Source organism: Meleagris gallopavo, chromosome 7 (assembly GCF_905368555.1).
Source record: "Meleagris gallopavo chromosome 7, MGAL_WU_HG_1.1, whole genome shotgun sequence".
Lineage (NCBI taxonomy): Eukaryota > Metazoa > Chordata > Aves > Galliformes > Phasianidae > Meleagris > Meleagris gallopavo.
In genome coordinates, this window is record NC_139410.1 from 20,631,946 (window position 1) to 20,658,354 (window position 26,409).

Consider the following 26,409-nt stretch of genomic DNA (forward strand, 5'->3'; position numbering starts at 1 on the left):
CAACGTTTGTTACTCAGATTTCAGATTCAGTGAAATAAGCATCTAACAAAAATATGGAGCACAGTGCCTAAAGGAAATACTATAGTTAGAGAGAATCCATTCTCCTTTTTAAGTGAGTCACTTTCAAGAATTTAAGGCTGGCAACATTCCTGTAAGATCACATAGAAAAGAATAAAATAATTGAATAAAACTAGCTCCACATTTAAAAGAAAGCACTGTCAGTAACACACTTCTTGAATGCATTTTACCTGAATTCCCTTTAGAGATGAAGCACCCATGTAAAGGAATACTCCATAAAGTACTGGCATAGGGATAAACTGCACAAAAAAAAAAAAATAAAAAAAAAAAATCAGAGAAAGGGAAGAGCACATTAAATAGAATTTTAAAATACTAAATGCTAAGCAGTTGAAATTCAATGTGCCATATGCCTGCATTAATCAGACGGGTTGTAAACTCAGATTCCCTCAATTACAAATTAATAATGATATTCATAGTATAAATCAAAAGACGAATCTGGCTCTGCAGTTTTATTTTCCTTCCATGGCCAGAACTGAGGCCAACATACTTTATTCACTATTAATAAAATTAACAGAACTGCGAGAAAAATGCGTGTTTAGATTCATACTTAAATATTTTACTTAAAGGACTGCTCAAGAAGTCTGAATAGTAGAATTATAATCCTCAAAAACCTGTTCACAATACACACAAAATATTTAATATGTAGCCAATGGAAAATTTCTGTACTGTAAGCATTTAAAAATGGTGGATGACTTTCATGGAATGGCATGGAAAAGAACACTTAAAATATTCAGACACTCTGTATGAAGTGTGTAGGTTACAAAATATTTCTGTATATAAATGTCTTTTTTATACACTTAATGCATAAATCTTATCTAGTTTGCTTTCACTAATTATTACATACATTACGATGTATGTAATAAAATACTGCACTGTACTAGTTCTAAAGGCTTACTCCCTTCACTTTGACAATGTGCAAGTCTAAATTCTGATTTTACTGAAGCCAATGGCAATACTTACTGATTTCTCTGTGACCTGACAATTCTTAAAAATATCATTATGTATATAGATATTATATAAGCATGTGACTAGATATCCAGTTTCAGGACACTGGTGAGCAGCATAGGGCATGCTGACAGCATGAGATAATTTTTTGGTTCAAGCCAAGTAATTAACCACAAAGAGTCTCCTGCAACTGTGGAAATATTTTTTAAATTAGCTAGTAATCACAACAGGCTTTAAAACTATTTGAAGACATTTACTTAATGATATAGCTCAGCTAGGCTGGCTCACGATAATATTTGCCTTAAGCCCAAAGTACAGAAAAAAGATAAATCTTGATACATTACAGGTCAATGGTAGAATTTATTTTGACTTCAGTAAGACCAGACTTTTATTACAAGGCTTCTGCTATACAAACATCACATGTCCCAAACTGTTTTATTATGCAAAATTAGAATTTCACTTTAGATTATCATTGTGAAACATGATAGTAACATGCCTGGAAAAGACATTAAGTAATATAGTAACAACAGTGAAATGTTCTGTGCAGTGCTTTATTATTTAGCATTTCCTTATTTCCCCCAAATTACCTTCAGAATACTTGTCAAAAAGACAGATGAGCCCATGAGTACAAAAATCATGAGCCCTGTGACTCTCTGCTCCCGGATTCCAAGAAATTTCGGCTGTTCCCCTGGAGCAGAACACTCTGATTCCAGTTTTAAGCTGTTCACATGAGAAATAGAGAGGACAGTGGCTGCAACAAACCACGGCAATCCCATAATGGAACACACTCCAAGCATGACTGCCACCATGAGTAAGTCGAGATGGTATCCACACCCTTTCTGTTTAAGAAGGAGAAAAAAAAGAAAGACATAAAATGACACCTGCATTAAGAAGAACACTCCTGGCAGGCATTCCTAATGAACTGCTAAAGATGATTTAAAATTCTGTGACTTATAGCAAAATATCACTTTCTTCTAAGTGGTATCCAGGCTGGGGCAGTAGTGGCGGTAAACCGGTTATCTAAGGGGATTTCCTGAGTTCCTGCCAGCTCTCACGAAACAATTTTGTTAGTCACATTCCTGTTATCAGTAAGTGTACATATCATGAGTCCAAAACAATTTTGTGCCCCAATAATAAGCAGAAATTTATCTCATTTATAAATGAGATAATAGCAAGAAAACTGAAGATACAGACATTTTTCCAGTTTAACTAAATCTCATCTCTTAATAACAACTGATGCTAGTGTACAGACCATCCAACTGCAAAGCCAACTTTCCTTGCAAATTTGAAAATTGCTGATGATCTGCATCAAACTTGGTCATACAAATGTTTGGTAGCATAGCTGAAAAGAATATTTATTTTCTGATTTAATAAAGCTCCTGAAATGCTATTTAGCTGCAAGCTATTTTTCCTTTAAGAAGTCAGGTAATGATTTATCTCCACAAAATTCTGCAATATGGTGTCAAATCCATTGTGATGGTCTGATGAAACAGCGACGTTCATGCAAACAATAATATGTTGAACCATAACTTTGCCTGCAAACCCATGCAAATGCCTTTTGACATAAAAAAAGTAACTAAACTAAACTTGGAAAGGTTTGCTACAGAGACTGCCAAAAAACTGAAATGCAGAATTTGCTATAGGAAGTATATAAAAAGAGGGGGGAAACGAGCTGGAAGCAAACAAGTCATTTCTTTCTGAAGACAACTTTTTTTTTTTTTTCTAAAATGGGAAGTGTCTGGGTTTATGAAAATGTAAGCCACATGAAAATGCCATCTTATTTACTTACATTATTTGAAAAAGGGAATTCATATAAAATAAAGAAAATTTTTAAAATGTAACTCTAGCCACCTTCCCTCACTCCCCTACAGCACGTATAAGTCTTATTTCCAAGACATATCTTAAGCTCAGAACTGCATCAAAGATATTAGTTACATGCACAACACACTCAAAGAGTTTAATTCTAAATCCTAGGAGACACCTTTTTTTACCTTCTGACACATTTATAAGGAATGTATCTGCTAATGCATACAGAATCTGAGAGCATTTCCTCACATTCATACATGATCTGAGGAACCTGACATATGGGAAGAAAAGGAAGCATAGCAACAGGTGATGCTACACCAGACCCCAGCAAAACTAAAACGCAGCAAGACAAGGGGGCAGCCAGGAGGACCATCTGACTCCCAGATGCCAGTGCTGAAAAAACACATTCCAAAGCTTGGCAGCAAATTCCTGCATCTGTCAAGTTAACCACATGCAATGCTATGGATTGACATGAAGAGCCAGGCTGACAAAGAGGGCAAAAAAAGAACATATCAAATGTCACAATCATCCAAGAAGAGGCAGTGCAGAGTGAAGGTTGCAAATGCATTTGCTAAAGCAACTTGGGATTGGATTCCTGCTTATTAAAACTATGTCAAAAAAAAGCCTAAGCTTGCTGCATATACATGTACAGAAACCTGCTGCTAGATTTTGCCCAACAGTTTTTCAGAGGGGTGATGTCCCTTTTTCTCTCTCCATCTGTAGGCAACTAAAGTGTTAGAGAACAGAGCAAGAAGTTATCCTATGTTTGAAGAACCCATTGCGCCTCTAAAGTTCAATTTCATTCTCTTTAATTTAAGAGGAAGAGCAAACAAAAAAAATCCCATATTACAGAATGGCCCCCAGTCTTTCAAAAACCTGTTCTGCAGAACAACATTATCAATATCTGAAGAGGCAATTAACGTGCTGAAGGAAATGATTAACTTCCTGATTTTTCTCTTGAGATGAATTGGCATCATACTACAAATAAAGCATTGAAGATAACTCTTGATTCAGAACCTCTGTCCCAAATCACACCAGTAAAGACTTTTCTAAGGTAACAGATCAAAGACACAGGGCATAGGTACCACGTGGACAAATAGGAAAAAAGTGTAACAATATAAAGGAGTGCTATATAAAATAAATTAGCATCCTTGAGTAGACTAAGCTACATGATCGAAAATGACAAGGAAAAGATGGAATACCTTTAGTTTATGCTCTTTTCTATTTATAATGACAGCTGTAATCTGCTGGTCCATAAAAATAAGGATAGTACAAAGCAGGGCTGGAATTACAGCAGCTATCACTGTCCACCAAGGATTAGGTCCCAAAGGAGTAATAAACCATCCACGATCATCTCTGGTGGGCTACAAAAGGAAAGTCATGCATGACCAGTCAGAACTCTAAGGACTATGTACGCAAGAACACAGAAAAACATTTCTAGAATTCAATTTTCTTTAAAATGAATAAATAATCTCTCTATATAAAACAACAGAAAAATGCTAAACTTCCTATAATATAAAGATGACAAAGTATATGTAATATAATCATCTGATATATTGCAGACTCAGGTGTATTTGGAAAGAGAGCCACTCAGTTACACAGGTCATTATTCACAGCAGTTGCTTAGCCTTCAGTGAGCACAACAAATTCACATACTTCCTGACAATAAAAGCATTATAAAATTACTAAAAAATTACTGTAGTGCACTAGTATTTTTTTCAAAATAATCAGGCAGTGCAACTTATCATCAAATTACCTTAAAAGCATTTGGAACTTGAAGTTTTGGTGATGGGATCCCAATGGCATAGTCAATCAAAACCATGGACAAAATAGTGAGAAAGACAGCAAAATCGCTGACAACAGATCGTACCTATCAGGAGAAACAAAATTTTAACCACACCACTTATATGATTTAGGACCTACTAGAACTTATTTCTCTTCAGAGTTCCATTTTTTGCTTACAGATAGAAATATTTATTCTAGTTCAAATTTTTAACAAAGAGCAGATAATAGTGTCCACTTTACCAGTAGTAAACTGAATTTGCAAAACAAATGCAATGCATGTTTGCACATAACTAACCACAACTTCTGAACTAAACATTGGGACACACCTTTGTTGGGAAGTATCGGCTAGTTTTGAACTGCTTCAGTGTGGATGACAGAGTTACTGTAGAAAAAAATAAGATGACAGACCAGAAAAGGACATCTGGAACATAAGGACCATGGTGACCACAGGCTCGTCCAACAAATTCTCCGTGAAGTTTTTTACATTCCTATCAGAGAGAACAAAGTAGTATTGTTCCGAAAAATATCCACGCTTATTCTGGTGCTTTCTTTCCAATTCCTTTCCTAACTAAACTACATTGTGTTTAGAAATATTAAAATCTTCTTTAGGTATTCTTTTAAAATTAAGACTACTAGTATTTCTATCTGATCTCAAAAGTATCTAGAAAAAAAAAATATCTCAAACTCTCAAAAGAATCACAGTTTTTAACCATATTAGATGATAGAGTCACTAAGATATAACACAATTAATATAAAACTAGATTTATTTAAAACAGAACATATACATATATTTATTTTCTGCCTCAAACACAGATCTGCACTTCCCAATTTGAAAGTTTGGAAGAAAAAAACAAAAACAAGAGAAAGGCCACTCCTGAACATCCACAAAAAATGATTTTTTGTTTTAGCTCCACAGGCCAAGCAGTTGATAGAAAAGCTACTTTGAATGTACAGTATTAGCTTAAAACGAGTCCAATACATTTAATACCACATGAGGGCAGCACATTCCACAAATTACCTTCTGCTTTAAAAAAGTGATTGGGCAAAACATAGCAAAATCCAAACTCTGTATTAATTTTACTGAATGTAATTTAAGATCAACCGTGCAGGTACAGTAGAAAACATTTCTAGTAATTCTCCAATAGCATCCTTAGTTGTTACACTTCTTCCAAGGAGACAAGCTAAGGAATAGAGAGCAGCTATAAAAATAGGAACCACAAGCTCTGGACTTGTAATTCTTTCCTTCTCCTTACTCAATCCCTCCACACATATTAAGCAAAAAGAAACACAGCATCCAGCAATTCCAGACAGCAATATCCTGCCAGATCAGGATCTTTTTGTTCCAAACATAGTGGGTCACTGTGGCTTACCATGTTACGAGAAACTTAGTCTTTGAACAAAGGGCTGGCTTGAAAAAAACCATAGTTTCTATTTGAAGATTTGAAGGCATTGAGATAAAAGTATACCTATAGTAGGATACCTCAAATAAACATGATGTGGTTTTGATTGATGAAATAAGTTATAGATGTGTTAACTGGGGAAAAAAATGTAAATAATCAGGAAATCAAATAGAGAACTTGTCCAGGTCTGAGCTAGTACATGATGCTGGCAGAGCATGGGGATGAAATTCACTGTATAAGGGCTATCAACACATCTACTGAGAAGTACTTTGTCATCATGAGAATAAGAACTCTTTTCATGCTTGGTGCATCCTAGACTGTAGAAAGCAAAAACAAACAAACCATTTTAAAAAAATTGGTCTTCCTATTATTATTATAATTCTCTTAATTATATTATTATTAAGAGAAGATATTTGTCCTTTGTGGCCAATTTATGTCTTCAGAAACTCAGAACTTATAAATCAGACAAAGAAACAAGAAGAATTAAGCATCAGAAAACACAGTGAGATTGACCAATTTTTTAAAGATAACTAAGTCTAATCTTTTACTGCATTTCAACAGGAAAACTGAAATTTCCTGATGATGCAACAGAAATAAACATATGAAAGTATGAAAAAAATGGGTATTTCTTTGACAACTATAGAGATTCATGGGTAAAAATGGCCAGCTACACTGCTACCCATTTAAACTCAAGTTTTGGTAATAAGCTTTTGAGAAGTTTTAAAGGGCTTTATATAATGCAGCTGGTCTTTTACATTTATAGTTAAAACAAAATCTGTTATTTTAAATCTCTTCAGCTGCAAATGTACTCTGAAAAACACTGTCAGAGATCTGAGAAAGTGAGAGGAGGAGTCTGCCCCTGCACAGATGCTCTTCGAGTGTGCTGCAGTTTTGGGAATATTCATTCTGGTTTGCTGGAATTCCTCAGGCCAGCAGTTCTCAAATTTCTCCCTGCTGTTGCCACACCAACAGAGTTGAGGAGCAGCCCTTTCTATTAAGGCATAACAGTCATGGAAGGCAGCACTTGCTTAACTCATGATAGGAAGACATGAATTCTTCTGCATTTTTGCCTTAGAAAGAAAAGAGTGCTGGAGGTGATTGACTGGATTGGGTTTTAAGCACTTCATTTGATTATGCTTACAACAAGGTTAATTTTTATTTATTTATTTATTTTGAGATAGAGAGAACTTTTAGTTCTAACATCACCTTAGCTTTATAATGAAATGCTATCTTTGTGAGAAAAACTGGAATCCAGACCTCAATATAACATTTTAATCAAATTGCGAAAGTTACTTTAATGAATGAAAATCTTTACTAGTAAATCGTTCAAATATAGAAAAGGGTACGATTCGTACAATTTAGAAATAACACATCTGTGTGAACAAATTGTTTTTAGCTTATTCCTGTCTTTCCACTCAGGGAACTAATTCACATAAAAATGATATATATAACACTCAGGGCCCAGATAAGAGAAAAATGTGGCCACTGAGCAAGAACATTGCAAAATGGCTCCCCTTCCTCTCCTTCATAGCCTGAACAGCTGGAAGAATGTTTCTGGGGAAGTAAATGCTCCTAAAGTCTTTCTACACACGAGAACTTTGGTTTCGCCATCTGGCAGAATTTTGGACAAACCCATTATCATTTGACATGTTTAGACTTAGTCTCAGTCAAACTCTTGTGCTAGCGTGTCAAGGAGTTTCTAAAGCAGGGCACAGAATGAGCATACTTGCTTTAACGTGTACTACCAGAGACTGCATAATGATCTAGCAAAATGTGTACAAAAAGAGATAATTCTACAAAGTCTATGTTAACCTCTTTTCAGTTAAGTATATTGTACACTTTGAACAAACAGGATCAGAAAAAAACAGTACTTTTTCTATTTATATACTGTATTAAGGACAGATGGAATCATTCATGCTTATGCCCTTACTCACTAAGTTCCAGTATTTCACTTACTGACACAGTTAGGTTCCCCCATGGCACATCAGATGCAGATATATTGTAGTCCTGCCAGTATCTTAAGGTTTTATTGCTAGGATGCTCTGGTTCCACACAATTGCATCTGAAATGACAAAATAGTATCTTTTCCTTAGTAACAAAAGACGTACCAAACAGATCCAAATTACCAACATTAAGATATATTAGAATTGTGCTCTATTTTGCCATGTAATTTTAGTTTAAATGAATTCAGTAAATGCATGCTCTGAAGCAGTTTGGAGTTCAGTAGCTAGTGCTATTACTGGAATAAAAGTTGCTGTGAGGTGCATATGCATATATAGTACGTAACGCGTTTAACATATTTAAACTACTGTCCATAGCATGTTTTCCACCTATTTTCCTCCTATTCTGATGCTTCTGAGTGCAGTTTTTAAACATTGAGAATGTGCCAGTTTTATTCCACTCCCCTCTACATAGGGATTAGACACTATGCACAGCTCCAGGCTAATACACTTCCCAAAAGCAAACTGTCTCTACACTGTTTCTTTTTCTTTACCACAGTATCTTAGCATGAAGACCAGACTAAGTGACCAGTCAACTGCCAGGGCTCTGCAAGATCACCAGCACCAAGGCTCCGTGAACTTGTCTCTGTTGTTTTTCCTCTCCCCACAGCTATGTTAAAAGCATGCTTTTAATTTTAAATTGCGTATTTTAACATGCAAAACATGAAGAGGCAGAGTAGGAGGACAATACTGCAAAGCGGCAATTTGAAGAAAAAATTAAGTCTTTTAAGCCTCTGGAGGAACTGAGGGAGGCTTTTCCTTTGACAGAGACTTCAAAATATACAGAATACTCTGCAGATTCAAAGATGTCAAGTGTGCTTTGCAGTTCTCTTTAAGTTAATCCTACTTCAAAAATCTGTAGTAATATCTACTCTGCTAGTATTTTAACTCGTGTATGACAGCTGCAGTTAAGTACTGCGTTTCCTTTCCTGATTCTCACTCGCTGGGTAAAGGATAAAATCTGATGATAGAGCAGAGAACCATTAAGCACACATTTGTGCCCCATTTCCACCAGAGTATTGCTTCTCTCACTTAGCTAGGCCATCATTCTTTTTTCTGCAGACATCTTTCCACAAAACAAGGATGATGATTCCTAGATAAACCTGTAATATTTTCTATGCATAGAATTCTGTCATCTACATTTTGACAACAAAATAGTGCTATTGTATTTCCATTACAATACTATACATGTGACAAAATAGCTGCATTTAATAACTATATAGAGAGAGATGCAGGTTTTCTGTACGCAACTCCTTGCTTTTATTTTAAATGCAGCTATTTATAAAGAAAGAAAAATCCCTTACAGCCCATGGACAAAAAGCAAATAACTAAATAAAGCAATGGCATTCAGAAAAATAGAGGGCCTGAGCCAAAAGTCACTACAGTAGACTGGATCTTTCAAACAGACAATATGCTTTGGATCAGGCCCCAAGTGCAGAATAAATGTGTGTTCAATGCATAGTTTTAAATATTACAGAATAGGTTAAATGAAGTGCATCACTAGCAGTGAGCTAAGATAGCATAATAAGTCAGTAAACGGTACGTCTACATTATTAAGAGAGTATTTGATGTTCATGCAGCAATACAAGAGTGGCTATTTCAGGTTACTATTGTTTCCCGTGAGCACAGGAGCTCCCTGCCCCTGATGTCCATCGCTGATCGCAGACTGGGCGCTGGGCGATGGCCCACTGAGGTTTGATTACAGTAGGCCAAGGTAACGTGGGCTGCTCAATCACAGTCACTTCTTCCTCACTAGAAGGGAAGACTGTGCATGTCACCAACACTATACGGTATAGCTATACTTGCTGCAAACTGCAAATTTACATTTAGATAAGTCTCACAATTGAAGGCATAGTTCAAAACAGCTCAAGTAATTCAACTTCAAATGAGATCATCCTCCAGCTTATTGCTAGATCAGTACCACTTTCCTTCCTCAGAGCTTTCAGGTTTGGCCTATACCAAGTTTCATGGTCATTTACCAGCAGCAGTTCATTCATCATCAAGTACAGTAACTTGAGCAAACTCTGTCCATGATGACCAAAAACTTTACCTTGAATCTAGCTATTGCCAAGGAATGGATGAGGAATTACATCCTAACTGTAAAGATCCCACTTTCTACTGAAAGAGGTAAAGTTAAAATCAGAGCAGATCATTGCTTAACATTATAGAAATGGGAAACAATTCCTGTCCAAATCAGAAAATATAACAGGAGATGTCACCATACCAGAATACAAAAAGTAACTACCAAAATGTGACATTTCATAATAGATGTAATTCTGTAATGATGAATATTTCCCAAAACAACTGACCTAAAAAAGAAACTCATACCAGAAGAGTAAGGCTTTCAAAAGTTTTAATCTCTTATTTTTTACTCTAATGGAGAGGTCAGCTCTCAGGAGAAAAATATACTGAATTGTTAACCACAAACACATATTTCTATTGATATCTTATTATTCAGAAGGTTGACACGTAAATATGTATTGCCTCTAGAAGGTTCCAGTGTGCTTAAACCCTTATAAAACAATTTAAAGTGCTGAACAATTGCCAACTACAGATCTATAGCAATGACAAGAGACTATACATAAAGCTATAGACACATTTTCTAAGCAACATACTCAGGTTCAAATAGAGCAGGAGCCATACAAAACATTTCCATGCTGTTAGTGATACGGAGTCAGTAATCACCTTTGCTATGGTAAAAGATAGGGAATGATTCTCATTTTAAAGGATCTATAATGGCCCTAAACTGCTAGATGGAAAAACAAGCAGGGTAAGGAGTCTTTACTGTCTTCACATCTTCTAAGGTGCTCAAGCAAATCAGGATGGGGAAGACAAGGACTTAAGCTGGTTTATCAACTTCTTCCCTTCTGTGTCCTCACAACCTCCTTACATTTCCCATTTTTCCAGCAATTTTTGCTTTTGTTTCTGAAGTCTCAATCTGCTATTTATTTATTTATTTAAACTTGAGGCAGCCATTGTAACTTCACTATGCACAAGATTTTCAACATCTTAGTCTGTTATCAAAGAGCAGAGATAGAATTTAACAACAGAGGCTTCAGGTCATCTCAGATAACTAGCAGTGTTCTTCACTGTTCCCTAAAGGAAACAGTTAATACTATCACTATTAGCACCGAAATATGGCCTGCATGACTAACACAGGTTAGCAGATTATAAACCTGTTATTTTATATTAAAAGTTCTTCCCGCTTTTGTAGATCAGAAATAAAACGTTAACATCGTTGTTACTCAGCAACTAGTCAGATGAAAGATTCTGGAATAAAACCACTCAATTCTGATTGTTTAACACAAAACAAAAAACTTGCTCCCTAGGCCTGTTCACTTGATTGAAATTAACATAGGTGTGGTGCAAGAATCCCTCTCATTTCCACTTCTCATCCCAATTCTTCAAGCTCTTTCTTCTCCACGTGTTTATGAAACTCCTAAGTCCACCATGTGCATCCTCCTCCCCACACAGTGCAGCATGGTGCTTGCTCATTCTGCTGCCATCACAGATAATATCAAATGTTCAAACAAGAGTCCTGCACAGTGTTTTTCTGAGTAAATTTCCTGAGTAAATAAAAAATAAATAAAAAACAAAAAAATGGTGCAGCTCATTTGGAAGACTCAATCATTCCCATGCAACTGTCAATTTATAGTATTTTGTTTTCAAGGCTGGGAAGCCTAACAATTTTATTCAAGTTGCAAGGCTCAATTTACAGAGATCCTATTTTACCAGCATGCACATACTATAAGCTACACATATTAATACTAGATAAGACTTTGCTCTATAAAAGGTGCAACTGCACCTTCTTCACAATTAGCTAATGTACCATTTCCCCCTCCTAGAAGAGGAAAATATTTTTGAGCTCACTGTAGAAAGATAATGAGATTTGCTTGATATGAATATTTATATTATAAAAAAAGCAGGCAAGTATGACGAATAAGTTACAAAATGTGCTTATTTAAATAATATGTCTCACTGAATATCAGAACACATATTTGGTAATGAGTAGGAAGATTTTATCCTAAGAAACAGATTATGCTCTACAAATACACTGTGCATTAATCACATAACAGACAGAATAAGAACACAGTAAGAAACGGAAGATAAATCACTAATTTCATTTTAAAAGCAAACTACTGGAACGCGTACATCAGGCTTGCTGACACTGCATTTACAAGACTGAAAACAAGCCCATCAGTATTATAATGCCATGCATGTTTATGTTGTCTCCAAATACATACTATTTTCACATGAGTCTTATGAGCACTGAAAAGTCCTTCTGTTTGTCTAACATCTGCTACACGAAAGTGACAACAACAGCATCACACTCACACTCTGCTGCCCCATATGTACAACACCTGTATATCCATGGCATTGTATTCACCATATTCCTTCTCATGTCAGCATTCATAATGATGAAACTAAAGTCTCAGTGGAGGAGAGACTGGAAGCAAAATAATTAATACTGATGGGAAATGGTCTTGTCAGTTAATTTCTATTCTCAGTATCATGAAATCCTTTCAAAGCACAGCTGTCAGGGCAAGATGAAATTATTTTCTTCATTTATTAATGAGATCTGCCATCCTGATTTAGACTATTGAGTCATTAAGTTAAGTAGCCTGTCTCTGACAATCACAAACATGAGTAGACATTCAAGTATGTTCTATAAATTTTGAAGCATATAAAAATTTAGTTGGGGAAGTTGAAGAGGAAAACAGAGAAGCCTATAAAAGTATCTAGATAACTCCACATCACTTCATACACACAAATAGAAACGTGTATCTACATCAGACATCTTATGTTACAGTGAAGAAATCACAAAGAATTAGGTTTCTTTGAATAGTGTGTAAGAAGACTGTCCTGCCAAGTGGAAAGTCTAGAAAACAGATTTATAATCATACTCTCATAAAGGCTGCGCTATTACCTGTCTGGTGCAGAGTGCAGTCTATGCATTTGTAAAAATATTATACCATACATAGACTTTATCAGGAAGAAAATCAGTGACATTAAGTGGGATGTTGCTTGTTTTGATATTTCATTTGAAAGCTTTCATTCAGAAATAATTCTAAGTTGCAATAATAATAAACAATACTAATAAATAATAATAAAAATCAATGAATACTTGAAGAGATACACAGGCTATGTGGTCAGCTTTAATTTTTGATTGTTCAAGCATAGTGTACTAATATAAATAAATATACTCTAACAAAACTGTTCAAGGATTGCATGTAAACTTTTCTAGATTAAGACTACATTGTGCAGAGAAGCTATTTGTTGTGGAGAATTGCTTAACAAAGAGATCCCATTCCAAAGCAGAGGGGATAGATAATAAGAAAGAATGAAGCATTTACTGAGCTTAATACAGAAATAAAATAAAGTGAGTTAGTTGGATTTGAGCAGAGATAGGGAAGTCCTGGAATAAATAAATTTCTGGATTCCAAGGCTTGCCAAGAAAAAAAAGAGAACCAGCAGTTAAACTTGATGGCAGTTGAATGGCTCTAGGACTAAAAGGGATACTCTATAGGTCCCATCTGGAGTACAAATGTGTGTGCCTGGATCCCCAGCACAAAAAAAAAAAATTTAAATAAATATGTGGAGCTTTTGGAATGGGTCCAGAGAAGGGCCACAAAGATGATCAGAGGGCTGAAGCATCATCTTTCCTACAAAGACAGGCTGGGCTTCTTCAGCCTGGAGAAGAGAAGGCTCTAAGGAGACCTCATTATTAGCTCCCTTTAAGTATTGGAAGGTTGCAAACAGGAGATAAATCAACTTTTTACATGGGTAGATAATGATAGGACAATGGGGAACCATTTAAAACTAAAAAGAGAGATTTACCAAACATGTCGGGGAAAACTTTTCATTGAAGTGAGGTGCTGGAACAGGCTGCCCAGAGAAGCTGGGAATGCCCCATCCTTGGAATTGCTCAAGGGTGAGGTTGGATGGGGCTGTGGACAACCTGATCTAATGCCTGACTCCGGTTGGCAACTCTGCCTGTGATAGCAGGGCTGGAACTAGATCTTTGAAGTCTCTTACAATCCAAGCCATTCCATAATTCTATTCTGTGACTCTCAGGGAAAGAAACTGGGTATATAGCACAGTTACTTAACCATACAGGGGAAAAGAAATATCTATGAGAATGGGTGAAGAAAATCTATATTCATATCTGACTTCAAAGAAATCATTACATACAGTGGAATTCCATTATATGCTGGGGATCTTAATGACAAATTCTGTGCTTAGAATCACTAACCATGCATTCCAGCTGCAACTCAAGGAAGATAGATACAAAATAACAACGTAAATGCATTATTACAGGATGCAAATTAAGTTGCAAACATATAATGAAATATTTAAGACTTGTTTGTGCAAAGAGTGGTATGCACAAAGCTGATATTCAAAATGACTTCTAGAAGCAATGGTTTCTGTAGCCTGCAAAAGATACTGAGATTGACGTGATCTTGGCTCCTTCGTTACATAAGAGTGGGATTTTCTACTCCTAATTCTTAAGTGCATGTCAATACCAAGACAGATTGTAATATGCATATTACTATGCCAAAAAAAATCACTTTAAAATTATTCAATGTAATCTGTTAATAATTGAGTAACTTCTGGTAAAGAACTATTAAAATAACATGAATTTATCCCTGTGAAAAAAAAAAAAAAAGACTAATAAAAAAGTAGAAGGTATATAAAGTCCCAAGGTCTAAGCAACTTCAGCTAGAGAAATAGTTTATCTTCTGTATTCAAAGACAACCACCGTAACATGATTGCCCTTTAGAGAGCACTAAATTTCTTTTCTAAACACTTTTCCTTTCAACCAAGATCTTCAAACCACACAATTGTAGGGGGTCTCCTTTCCTAGTAAAATGTGATATCCTAACATTTAAAGTACACATTAAAACTGGTGTGTATTAGTGTTCCAGATTGAATTTACTAACTGGAGATACGTTTGCTGCAGAAGTAAGAAAAAGCAGGAGGAGGAGAGCACAGAAATAAGAGTTGCTATGCCAACCTACAAATGCTAATGGCATGACAAATACAAAAAGGTCACAGAAAAACAAGAGAAAAGAGGAAGATAAAATCCAGATCAAAAAGTACATGCATTTCATAGAGAAATATGTATTTAAATTCATTCAAAACTATGTGTTTTAAAAAGAAAAAAATGTACCACAGCAGCATGCTTAAAATCACATTGCCTTCTCCTTTTGATTTACATTTAAAATGCTTTATTATCTATATCCTAAAGATTGTGTTCAAAACATAAATAAATGAACAAAAATCAAATTTTCCAGAAAGAACACTTGAATATCATGGCCAACATTTTAACACAAAGTAACAAAAAGGTATAATAAAGCAAATAAGCGCATTAGAACTAATTCTGTGGTAATCAGACCATGAAACAACAGATATCTTTTTGAGACAGAATTCTGTAACAAACTCAAACATGTATCATAGAATGGCTTGGGAGAGAAGGGACATTAAAGACCACCTAATTCTAACCCCATGCAGTGGACAAGGTTGTCACCCACCAAATCTGGCTGCCCAGGGCCCCATCCAACCTGGCCTTGAGCACTTCCAGGGATGGGGCACCCACAGATTTTCTGGGCAGTCTGCTTCTCTGCCTCACTATTTCCCTCTAAATTCTAACCTACACATCCCTTCTTTCAGTTTAAAGCCATTCCTCCTTGTCCTATCACTATCAGACTATGAAAAAAAGTTGGTCTCTCTCCTGATTATAAGCTCCTTTTAAGTACTGGAAGGCAGCAATGGGGTCTCCCGGGAGCCTTGTCTTCATCAGGCTGAACAAACCCAGCTCCCTCATCATGTCTTTGTATGAGAGGTTATCCAGCCCTCTGATCACCTTTGTGGCCCTCCTCTGAACCCGCTCTAACAGTTCCACACTTTTCCTGTGCTGGGGGCTCCAGGCCTGGATGTACTCCAAAAAGGGTCTCATGAGAGTAGAGGGTGACAATCACTTTTCTCTCCCTGCTGGCCACACCTTTTTTGATGCAGCCTAAGGTGTCGTTCAGGGCTGCAAGAACACACTGCTGGCTCTTAAATACAAGTAGAAATACATGTAGTACAGTTGTTTATATAAAACTCCCACAAGAGAGTAAAAATAAAATAAATTGCCCTTTAATAAGTTACTTAAGTGTGGAGTCAAACAGCCTTCCTCTTTTCAGCTGCCCGTGAGGGCAGGACAAGGGGAAACAGCCATAAACTGGAGCATAAAGTTCTGCATCAATATTCGAAGGAACTTCTTCACAGTAAGCGTGACAGAGCACTGGAATAGGCTGCCCAGGGAGGTTGTGGGTTCTCCTTCTCTGGAGATATTCAAGACCCACCTCGATCCTACCTGCATAGCCTGCTGCAGGGAGGTTGGGCCAGGTGATCTCTGGAGGTCCCTCCAAGCCCCTATTCTGTGACTCTGTGATAAGAGAAGACAAACCCACCGAAAATACATCTTTCTCGCTTGAAATATGGTTACACAATCTGTTTGAAATAAAATATCATTTCAAATTATTTTTCTTTGTCTTTTTAGTATTCCAAAGGACAATACTAATAGCATGCCAGTGATTTTTCCTGAGTCAAATTCATTTCTTCACCACAGCAAAGGCAACAATACTGGGATTGCACACTGACTACCTACAGATATCAGAACATCCTTAGAAGGCCCATGGGCTAAGAGAGGAGGGCGAGCTAACAACTTACACAAAAGAGCTTCAAATTGCCCTAACCTATTTATCTTCTTTTTTATTTAAGTAGACAACAAAGAGAATACAGAAAACAGAAATTTTATAGTATAACCTAAGGTTTTTTTTAGCACAGAATTGCAGATCCAAGAAGTAGTTTTGCGTAAGCTTTGGCAAAACATCCAAAGAGAAATGAACCTTTTGAAGTTAGCCCATTGCTAATTAAAGAACTGCCAAGGCTTCACTAACAATTAAAAACTTGTCTTTAAAATCCCCAATGATAAAAAAAAATAAATGCAAACAGCTGTTTTAATTAGCAAACAGCAGATATTAATTAGCTTCTGTAACAGAGTATGCTGGTCCTTTAAGGACAGAACCAGTTTCAGACCAAGCTTGTTACCCATTTAAACAATAAATAGAAGATTTGGAGTCATACACTGCAGGAAAAAAAAGCTTCTCATTTCTTGTGAAAGCAATATCCTCACTTCAAGTACACAAAAACAAAATGTTTATTTCAAGTAATACTCATTTTCTGATCTTTCAAGAACTGATGAAGACACATACAGACATTTAATCAGGGCCTCAGGGTAGCAAAAGCTGTTCCTAGCTGTCTGTGCAGAAGGAACCAAGCAGCAACAATAACTATCCACAATCATTTTTACTGGTAAGCCGGTGGAATGGAGGAGAATAGTGTCAGATGAAAACAAACATCAGAGATGTTGAAAAGAGAAAAATCAATCTCAAACTCCTCCTGACAATGAGAAAACAAGCTGAAGGAAGCAGATTATTAACAGAAAACAATTAGTCTTTGGAATATGGAAGGAAGAGAGAGGCTTTTCCTCGGAAGAAAGCAGGAAGATACAAACTAGGAAGTGTTTCTATTTACTTGGAAGCAAATGAACTACAAACGCTTTCTCAGAAAGATGAAAATTGAAGGTACATAGCTCTGAAGCTTAGGAGAAACATCCCTATTACATACTTGAAATACAGTGCTGACTCCCTGAATTGCTAGACTGAATGTTTCTTTTCCTTGAATGTTATTTGAAGTCATATTCCAAACTGCTGATTTTTAAAAATTGTCATGCTTTTATATTCATACTTAGTAACAGGCAAAATTTCAATCTCTGTGGGTTTTCTGACTCTGCAGCATTTGAAAAAACTAACTTTGCTACCTGAATGAAAAAGCTGAAATGTAACTTAATGCAAAATTTATTATTTTTTGTTAGTTAGACTTTTATTTACTTGAAAAGTTTGGGTCTTTTTTACCCAGCATACTATTTAAAAAGTGAAAAAAATCGCACCAGAATCACTGCCCGTACAAAACACTATGTATCACAGAAACAATTAATTTGTTGGATTCTGATCAATGAAAGGCATTTTAAATAAAAACAAATAATAATTTGTAAACGTAAGGAGGAGAACAGTAAAACTTTATCATAAAATATGGAGATACCTATTATCACTGCACTGCAAAGCAAAACTTTGAATTTGTCTCTGTAATCTCAGATAAATCCACACCTAACTACAAATAAATTTAGCTAACCAGGGATCCATATCCCTATTTTCATTTATTTTTTCATTATATATTTTAATAACTTAGCTCTGCCTGCTAAGTGGTTTCTGAATAAATTTTTGTCTCTCTAGTATTAACTTGTCAAAAACACTGTGAGAACATCATATCCCGTTTCCCTTTGCCATGACTACTTTGAAGTGGTATAGGGAAAAAAAAAAAATACACTGTACTATATAAGGCTCTTTACAGTAAAAGTATCAACATCATAGAAGTTAAGTGATGTTAACTGATATCGGGATATAACTTCAATTGTGTGCATGCTTTATTTGTGATGTTTATCGTTTTCTCTTCAAATTAATATTACTTTATCTACCAGTCAAGCTGTTAGAGAGAAATACTATTTTTTCAGCACAGCAGAACATGTCACAGCAGAACTGCTGTTACAATAATTCAGTCTGTTCCATTTATTAAGATACTTACTGCACATTTGGATTCAGGTTTTATCATCTACTTTACTAGTGATGCATGCACAAAATTCAAATATTTTTTCTGTCGCTGTGTTTTGTTTCTCCCAGCTTAAAATGCAAATGAGACATTTGGTTGAGGCACTCCTGTTTTTCCAGTGAACAAAAGATGTGGCACTGTTCAAGCATTGTTTTTTGGGGGCTCCACTCTGTACACGCAGAGTGTTCAAAAGGGTTCAGTGAAATAAAGATATTTCTGAAGGTGAATCTTCTCCAAAAATGCTTTTCAGTGACATTTGCTGAGGTGACCAGACTTAATTGGCATCAAGCCCAACTAGGATCTTGCCCTTTACCAATACTTCTGATATCACAGAAACAATCCTGAATTTTTAATTCAAAATGAAACTATATCAATTAAAGCAATCGTTTTTCTATTCCCAATGATAATACCCTTTATCCAAAACAGCTTATGAAAACATCCATTGTCAAGTTATACAAATGCAGTCCTGTTAAAAATCTTGTAATTAAGAACAAATTGGTATGATAAAAATCAAGCACTGCAGAGAGGCACCTAACAATTCTGAAATCACTCCAGTTCTCACTGAGTTCCTACCATTTGGATTAAATTGAAGGAGTCACATCAAGTTTTTAGATAGGTCAATATTTCAATTAACAAAAAAAAAAGACAGAAATATGATATAAAATATTATAAAGCACTAATACAAGGTTATAGTAAGATGCCATTGAGTTGCACTTAATTAAAAATGTGAATAAAAAACTAAAGCTGATTTTTAAATTATTATTATTCTAAGATTTCCAGGTTTCATTTGAGTAGCTTTCCAAAATTCCAATAATTTTTTTACTTAAATTACAGTACACATCTCCAGTAACTACTATTTCTATATGCCAGAATCATGCCTAATTCAATAGCTCCCACATATTATATTCACAACAATCGAAAACTTATCCTGTTGCACACTAGTTGCATTCTTTCAAAGATTTCACCATTTATGGAAAAAAAAAAAAACAACAAAGTGTTAAGAGATCATACTTACGAGTACTTAGTCAGCAGGTCCAAATCATTATGCATGTTGATTGGATATGTCTCACTGAGATGAAATAGCTTCTCTAAGGCCTCATAAATGAAAATTATGCAGATAAGAGAAGCAAAAGCTTCTTCAGTAAACCGGGTAATGTAACAGACCAGGGAGCTTGCATCAGTTGCAACAAGGATGATGCACAGGATTGCAGTCCACAGACCAATGCTAGCTCTCAGGGAAAGGTATGATAACCCATACTCTCTAAAGAGAAAATAAATAAACAACACGGTTAATCATTTGTCCAGCCACAGTTTCCTAGATGAAGAAGCGACTCCAAAATAGGCTTTGTATAAGAACGAGCAATTTTGGGAACAGTTTGGCTCTTCAGAAAGAGGGCAAGAAGCAGGGAGGGAGGCAAAAAAGTGGCCCACTCTTCAACTTTTCTGCATGATCAACAATTGACTTTGTTTCAGTCAAAGCATAATTTTCAGACTATACAGTTCACTTTAAAACAATCCCCTGATCTTCTTCTGCAGATGCTGCAATTCATTGTTCAATGTTTCTAATTTTACTTAAAAAGACTTCAGTAATTATGCATGTTATGATCTCACTCACCTCAAACATCAGTTTACATGAATAAATCGATGAAGTAAGTCTTCACCTGGCTTAGAAAGATTCTATAAATGTCACTGGTAAACTACTACATCTTATAACATGTTAGAAATTTTAAGTATCTCTACGTCACTTACTTGCAAAATTTGAATAAAATCTTCTCAAACACTAGAACTGGTCCCGTACTGCCAAGTATAGTGAGAGGCTGTCCACCAAAGAGAGAGTAGGCAATTCCAGTCATGGACGCTCCAAACAGCGATTCTATTGCACTCTGAATATGAAACAGAGAGAAGTGTGTATAAATTTTCCAACTGGTTCTTTTTTTGCAACATAATGATTTGTAGACTTCTAAATAATGAAACAAATATATTTTAAATATATATTTTCAATATAAAAATAAATATATAAAGTATAAAAATAGATTTTAATATACATTTATCCCCTTGGAACAGTAAAAAAAATAAATACTAACCATGAATCTAGCAATGTAAGTTTCTTTTAAAAAATTCAGATTTAACACATACTATACGACCTTCAGTTGCTTCTCCCAGTAGACCACCAAACGTGATGACAGGAGACATGCAAGCACAGTAGAGAAACAAAAACGATGCCAGACACTGTAGACTGAGAGCATCCCTGAAGTCACTCCAGAAGAATGGAGCCTTTCTTTTTATATCTAAAATCAATCCACCAAAAAATCTAAAAGTAAAAGAGAAAATTTATGAAGGCTTATGGAACTTTCTTCCACAGTATTCCTTAGCAGCTGTAGAGAAGCTACTCTTCCTTAATCAAATGAAACATATCCTTATAATTCATCCTGCCTCAGAATAAAGTTTTTGGGAACTCTGTCCTGATAACCTTAATCAGGAAATTGTTTTAAAACAAAAGAATTTTCATGTTTCTTACTTAAAAACTTCGTCACGCATGCCCAAAACTTCTGATCAGTTGTTAGCTCCCATGCATAAAGCCCCAGTACTTTTGTGAAATAATTCTTTTTATTTGTTTTATCAGAGGGCTATTATACTGCATGTTTGCCTACATTCCTACATATAGAGCACATCATATTCCTTGCAAAGCTCTTCCTAAATACATTTGGCAATAGGATGAAATCTAGGCTAGAAATTTTCATGGACAAGAACTCATACCTTGTCATTTACATTATGCTAAATATAATAAAAAACTTAGAATCAAGCATTCCTTTACAATACGTAATTAAGTTAAAGCAAATGTCCCACAGCGCTGTTTTCTCTAATGTATCTGATGTACCAGACAGCTCTGAGGTAGAGGAGACAGTGCTACCAGCTCCTGAAAACAAATGATCCTTCAAGCAACCAACACCAGGTTCACCAGCAAAAGTATAATTTACAGACTGGCTGCCCATTACCAACTTTTACTACACTACGAACAGCAACACTGCAGGTTGGAATAATAGTTAATTATCAAGAGGCAGCAAAGTAACGAAATTGCCTAGCACACAGCTACCAGCATGATGATACTGCACTAAGGCAGACACTGACTGCTGATGGGCTTACTTCACAATATATTAAGAATGTATGTATTGTCTTTTTTGGGACAAATTCTTCCTTCAGATGCGTTTATGCTGCAGCCACCACAGTAACCACAGCCTCATGTACCAGGGCACATCATGGCTTACTGAGGCAAAAAATGAAATGCAGGAGCTTCACAACACAATAACCTCAACAATAAAATATTTGTAAGAATTCATAATATGTGACAAGCCTATTTCCAACTTTTTCTTCATACAGAAATAGAAAACAATGTTAATTGAGTTCAATAGTGATCTGACTTCTATAAAAAATAGAGTAAGGAGCTTTCTGTAATTATAATGTGAATACTCAATTTTTTTGCCCTCTTCTTTTCTGAAGAAATTCGGAAGTACTATCTTTTTCAGCTTTGTGGTATGCTAGTGAGGAATAAGGCCTGAAAAAGATGATGTGCCAAACTGGTCATTTACAATAGAGTCAGACCATTATTGTTCTTTTGAAAGGGCAACATCTGGGACACTTATGATTCTGAATATGTTTTTCACTAACTTTCCAGTGCGTTGCAATTCTGGTCCAGAGTGTCCTCCAGGATGTTCTGGTTCCCCATGAGCTGCAGTCCCATTTGGTACTCCTGGAATCTTACGCTTCTCCTGTCAGGAAGAAAAGACACTTTTCTTAGATTTTCACAATCAAACACAAATCTAGCAAAAAAAAAAAAAAATAGGCTTCAAAACTTGAAAGACTGCACATTTAAATTTTATTGTAAGATTCATCAGCATAATCTCTTCATAAGCAGTAGAGGAGCAGCGTAACCAGAAAAAGTAGAAGGAATTGTGGTGTAAGAAATTTAAAGAATTCATCTCAGAAAAATCTTGTTATCAGGAAGCATTTTTAAAGAGCAGTATGACAAGCTGCTTTGATAATTGCTTGCTCTTATCAGGCCATTGTATTCTGACTTCACTGGCAATTTCGCATGATGAGCACCTTTTGAAAAGAATTATGGATAACAAATTGTACGTTATATGGCTAAAAGTGCATCGCATTATTCAAAATGGATTACAGCTATCAAATAATAGAAGAATAGATAATGATTGAAGAGCTTTGTGAATAGCCACCTGCTATTAACAGCCTGCACTGAGTACTTAAACATGTAATACTATAAAAATGACAACAAGAAAAAAAAAAATTCCTTCTTTTTCACAGTATTTTCTTCTTCTGAGTCATCTTCAGAGAAAAACTAAGCACCTCTAGGATACACAATAGAATGTTTGGGATTTAAGCTTTTTAGTCTTTCCTGTTTCAGAAAACAAAGATAGAGCAATAAGTTTAGAATAAAAGCAAACTACGGCTGTTTGTTATAATCAAACATGCTTATTACCAATCAACCTCGAATTTAAGATCTTCAGATCCATCTGTCTTTATTCAGGAGAGACATAGTTTTGAATTACACTGACTGTCATCACATCACATGTTTTCAAGACAACAATTTTCTTAAAGCGAAGTAGCAAACAGAAAAAACATACAATATTTCCATATAGTGACTTTGCTAAATGCTAAGTTACTTAGACTTAATTCTACTTAGCAAAACTTCATCACGATCCTTAAAAGCATCTGAATTTTACAAGCACAAACCTGAGAAGGAACGTTTTTAGGTGGTTCTATTCGAATTGTTGGGTCCCATTCTCCAGGAGGGAGAACTGTAACCTGATCAAGAAACTCATCAATTCCAGACACCAAGTCATTGCGGTCTTTTGCTTTGTAAGCAACGTCATGGAACACCTATGAAAAGCAAAAGTGGGAGGAAAAAGAGATGAGGAGAGAAACACTCCAAATATTTCAGAATGGTCCCTTCTCAATGAAGATGCCCTTGCACATTAGGCTCACCTCTCATTTTATCATCTCCTGGCAGCATAATCTGAGCAGTTATAGAATGGTGAAAAAAGCTTGAATTCTATCTGTGCATCAATTCAACTGGGCAGTTCCGCATTCCAGGTTCTCTATTACATCCCTCCAGTCATTACAAAATGACTAAAGTCAAATCAAGAATAAAATTACCTCATCTGTCATCAGTGTTGCAATCGATCTTCCAATCTCATGATATTGTTGCCCTTTACCCAATGGCCCAAGAAGAATAAACAAAAATCTGAAAAAAAAAGTTAAATGAAAATATGTAAAAGGAAGGCGTATGCTAGTTACTATAAATACTACCAAAACAATTATTTTAAATTTGGACTATAAGAAAAATCCTAAATCAAGTACTATGTATAATATTCCTTCAAGATCCTCAGATAAACATTTAAACATGAAGGTCTGGTTAGGAAGTGCATTTAAGTAACTTATAGAAATATATATCATAAGTTTCACAATTAGACTTGTGATTAAGACTAAGACTATCAAAATCCCCTTATGTAACAAACCTTATCTTACATAATAAACATATGCAGATATAAACTACGTACAGAAAACATTTAACGTTAATTCTGTTAATGTCATGGAACTAATGATTTTATGGCAGTTACAGTAGAATTATTTCATTTTTTCTGATTTTGAAGTTACCTCTGAATGAAAATATTTTTTAATTCATCTTTCCTCCCAGTAAAAAGACTCTAACCTCTACTCTGGGCTTGTGGTTCTTTAAAATGCACAGGACAGGTTCAGATGAAATAACTGGTGTTTCCAGGTTTGTAAAAATACAAAAACAACTTTTTACTAATGAAAATTATTAAATTATTTCTAAACTAAGTATCTTGCAAAAAATATTAATTATCCTAATTTTTAATTCCTTAATTTTCTCTAGGCCAAAAATCAAGACATCTGTACTGTCTTCACTGTCATGCGTTTCTTTGTGGGAGAGATTATGCAGAAAAAAAGCTTCTGTTATTTTAAAAATTTAACTCAGTATCTCAGTGACTCTTATACATATGTACAAGTAAAAGACCTAAAGACATATTCAAAGAAATTAAAAATTAAAGCAAATTTTATACTATTTATCAGACTGTGAGCAAGAATCAGAGTCTGAGCATTTCATCTCCTAGGTGAAGGCCATAAACAACTGCAATGCAGTGTTGTCTTCTGATGAAATTCTATTTTTATAGAAACAGGGAAAGAGAAGAAGAAAGAGAGGCAGAATACATGCAACTCAAAGCCAAACCAACAACAACAAAAAAGCTGAGAGTCTTCATAATAGTTAAGCTAGTGAATTTAGATACGGGAGAATTAGATAGAGCTTTGATCCAAATTAGCCCCAAGTGACAACAATGTATTTGAAGATCTTCTTAGAATCTTAGTATATTTTAGACATTAAAACGATTCCTCATAAACTGTCCTCAATGTCAAAATACTTCACGAGAAAAAATTTCATCTAAGAAAAATATAATCTAATAAAAATTTATGGTCAAAAGTTACATTTCCTTTAATGCAAGTATCTACAGAGTTTTAGAGGAGCATATTCACAGCATGTTCTTGATCCATTAACAATCCCTAGCCTATCAAACCATATAGTTTGAATTTTTCCTTTTAAACACCCCTTTCACAATTTTTCTCTTCTGGACTTAATTCTGCAGTATCACGAGATTAATTTCAGTTCCAGACGAAAGTTGTATCACTTTGCTTTGCTGCTTTTTCCTCATATTTCACCTACAGAATTAAGAGTTTGTAAATTATTAATCCCATTCTGTAAGCTGACAAACTATATTTTCTACGTCCGTGAAGAATAAATCTAATCACACATTAACAGCATGTGTCAGAATATACATACACATATTTATGTATGTTTCTGAATACACATAATTAAATTGCAAGTAAAAAGATGTCCTTAACTCATGGTGAGATGAAATTTGCTGAAGGTCACAACACATGCCTCCAAGAGGTACTTAGAAAAACATGAAAAGAAATAAATCTAACTGTACCTAGTTGGAATTGGAACTTCAGCTAGTCCTGTAAGCAGCACCGCAGGCGATAACCTAACAAAAGCAACAACTGCACGGTCCAGGAATTCCAGCTCACCAACTAAGATGTTTGATGCTTCAGCTCCAGGTGGTATCTTTTTCATGAAATGTAAGTCAACCTGGGAAAAAGATATCAAATTATCCTAGGAGTTACAGATAAGGATTTTTGTTTCCCCTCATTTTGGTCACTTACTGCATTATATATTTTAATTTTTACAATCATTTTAATTCTTCAGCTTTTACTCCTGTCTTTTGAAAAAGTAATTTTTTCAAAAATAAAGATGTTTCTCAAAAACAGAAACTGATCTTTCAGTATTTGACTAATATTATCTTAGAAACATAGCTAAAATACTCCAGAAATCATTTATAATGGAAAAAAAAAAAAAACCACAATCTTGTTAGGCATATAATATTAATCTCCTATTTAATAATTTTATAAAAATCATAGCAGCATCAACACTCATAACATAATTAATTGCAGTAGAAGAAATTAAGACATCTAATTTTTCCATAATTAATAATTGTTAAACTCATTAATTCATGGTTCATAGTTGCCATATTACAATCTCTGTGAGAAAAAGAACAGGCTCCACTATCTCAAATCCCCCCTTCCACTAC

The 26,409-nt window shown here is 35.2% G+C and overlaps 1 protein-coding gene across 1 annotated transcript in view; it reads right to left on the reverse strand.

The window, feature by feature from the left end:
* Positions 1-26,409, reverse strand: part of SLC4A10 (solute carrier family 4 member 10) — a 120,124-nt gene that overhangs the window by 13,985 nt on the left and 79,730 nt on the right. Inside the window, exons 8-20 of the mRNA XM_085227694.1 lie at positions 25,753-25,910; positions 23,900-23,987; positions 23,477-23,623; positions 22,394-22,494; positions 20,864-21,038; positions 20,477-20,610; positions 19,743-19,988; positions 7,971-8,076; positions 4,941-5,102; positions 4,586-4,699; positions 4,032-4,193; positions 1,611-1,862; positions 249-317 (exon numbers count right to left, since the gene is read on the reverse strand). Coding sequence (XP_085083820.1) covers positions 249-317; positions 1,611-1,862; positions 4,032-4,193; positions 4,586-4,699; positions 4,941-5,102; positions 7,971-8,076; positions 19,743-19,988; positions 20,477-20,610; positions 20,864-21,038; positions 22,394-22,494; positions 23,477-23,623; positions 23,900-23,987; positions 25,753-25,910 — 1,914 coding nt within the window. The remainder of the gene's footprint in view (positions 1-248; positions 318-1,610; positions 1,863-4,031; positions 4,194-4,585; positions 4,700-4,940; positions 5,103-7,970; positions 8,077-19,742; positions 19,989-20,476; positions 20,611-20,863; positions 21,039-22,393; positions 22,495-23,476; positions 23,624-23,899; positions 23,988-25,752; positions 25,911-26,409) is intronic.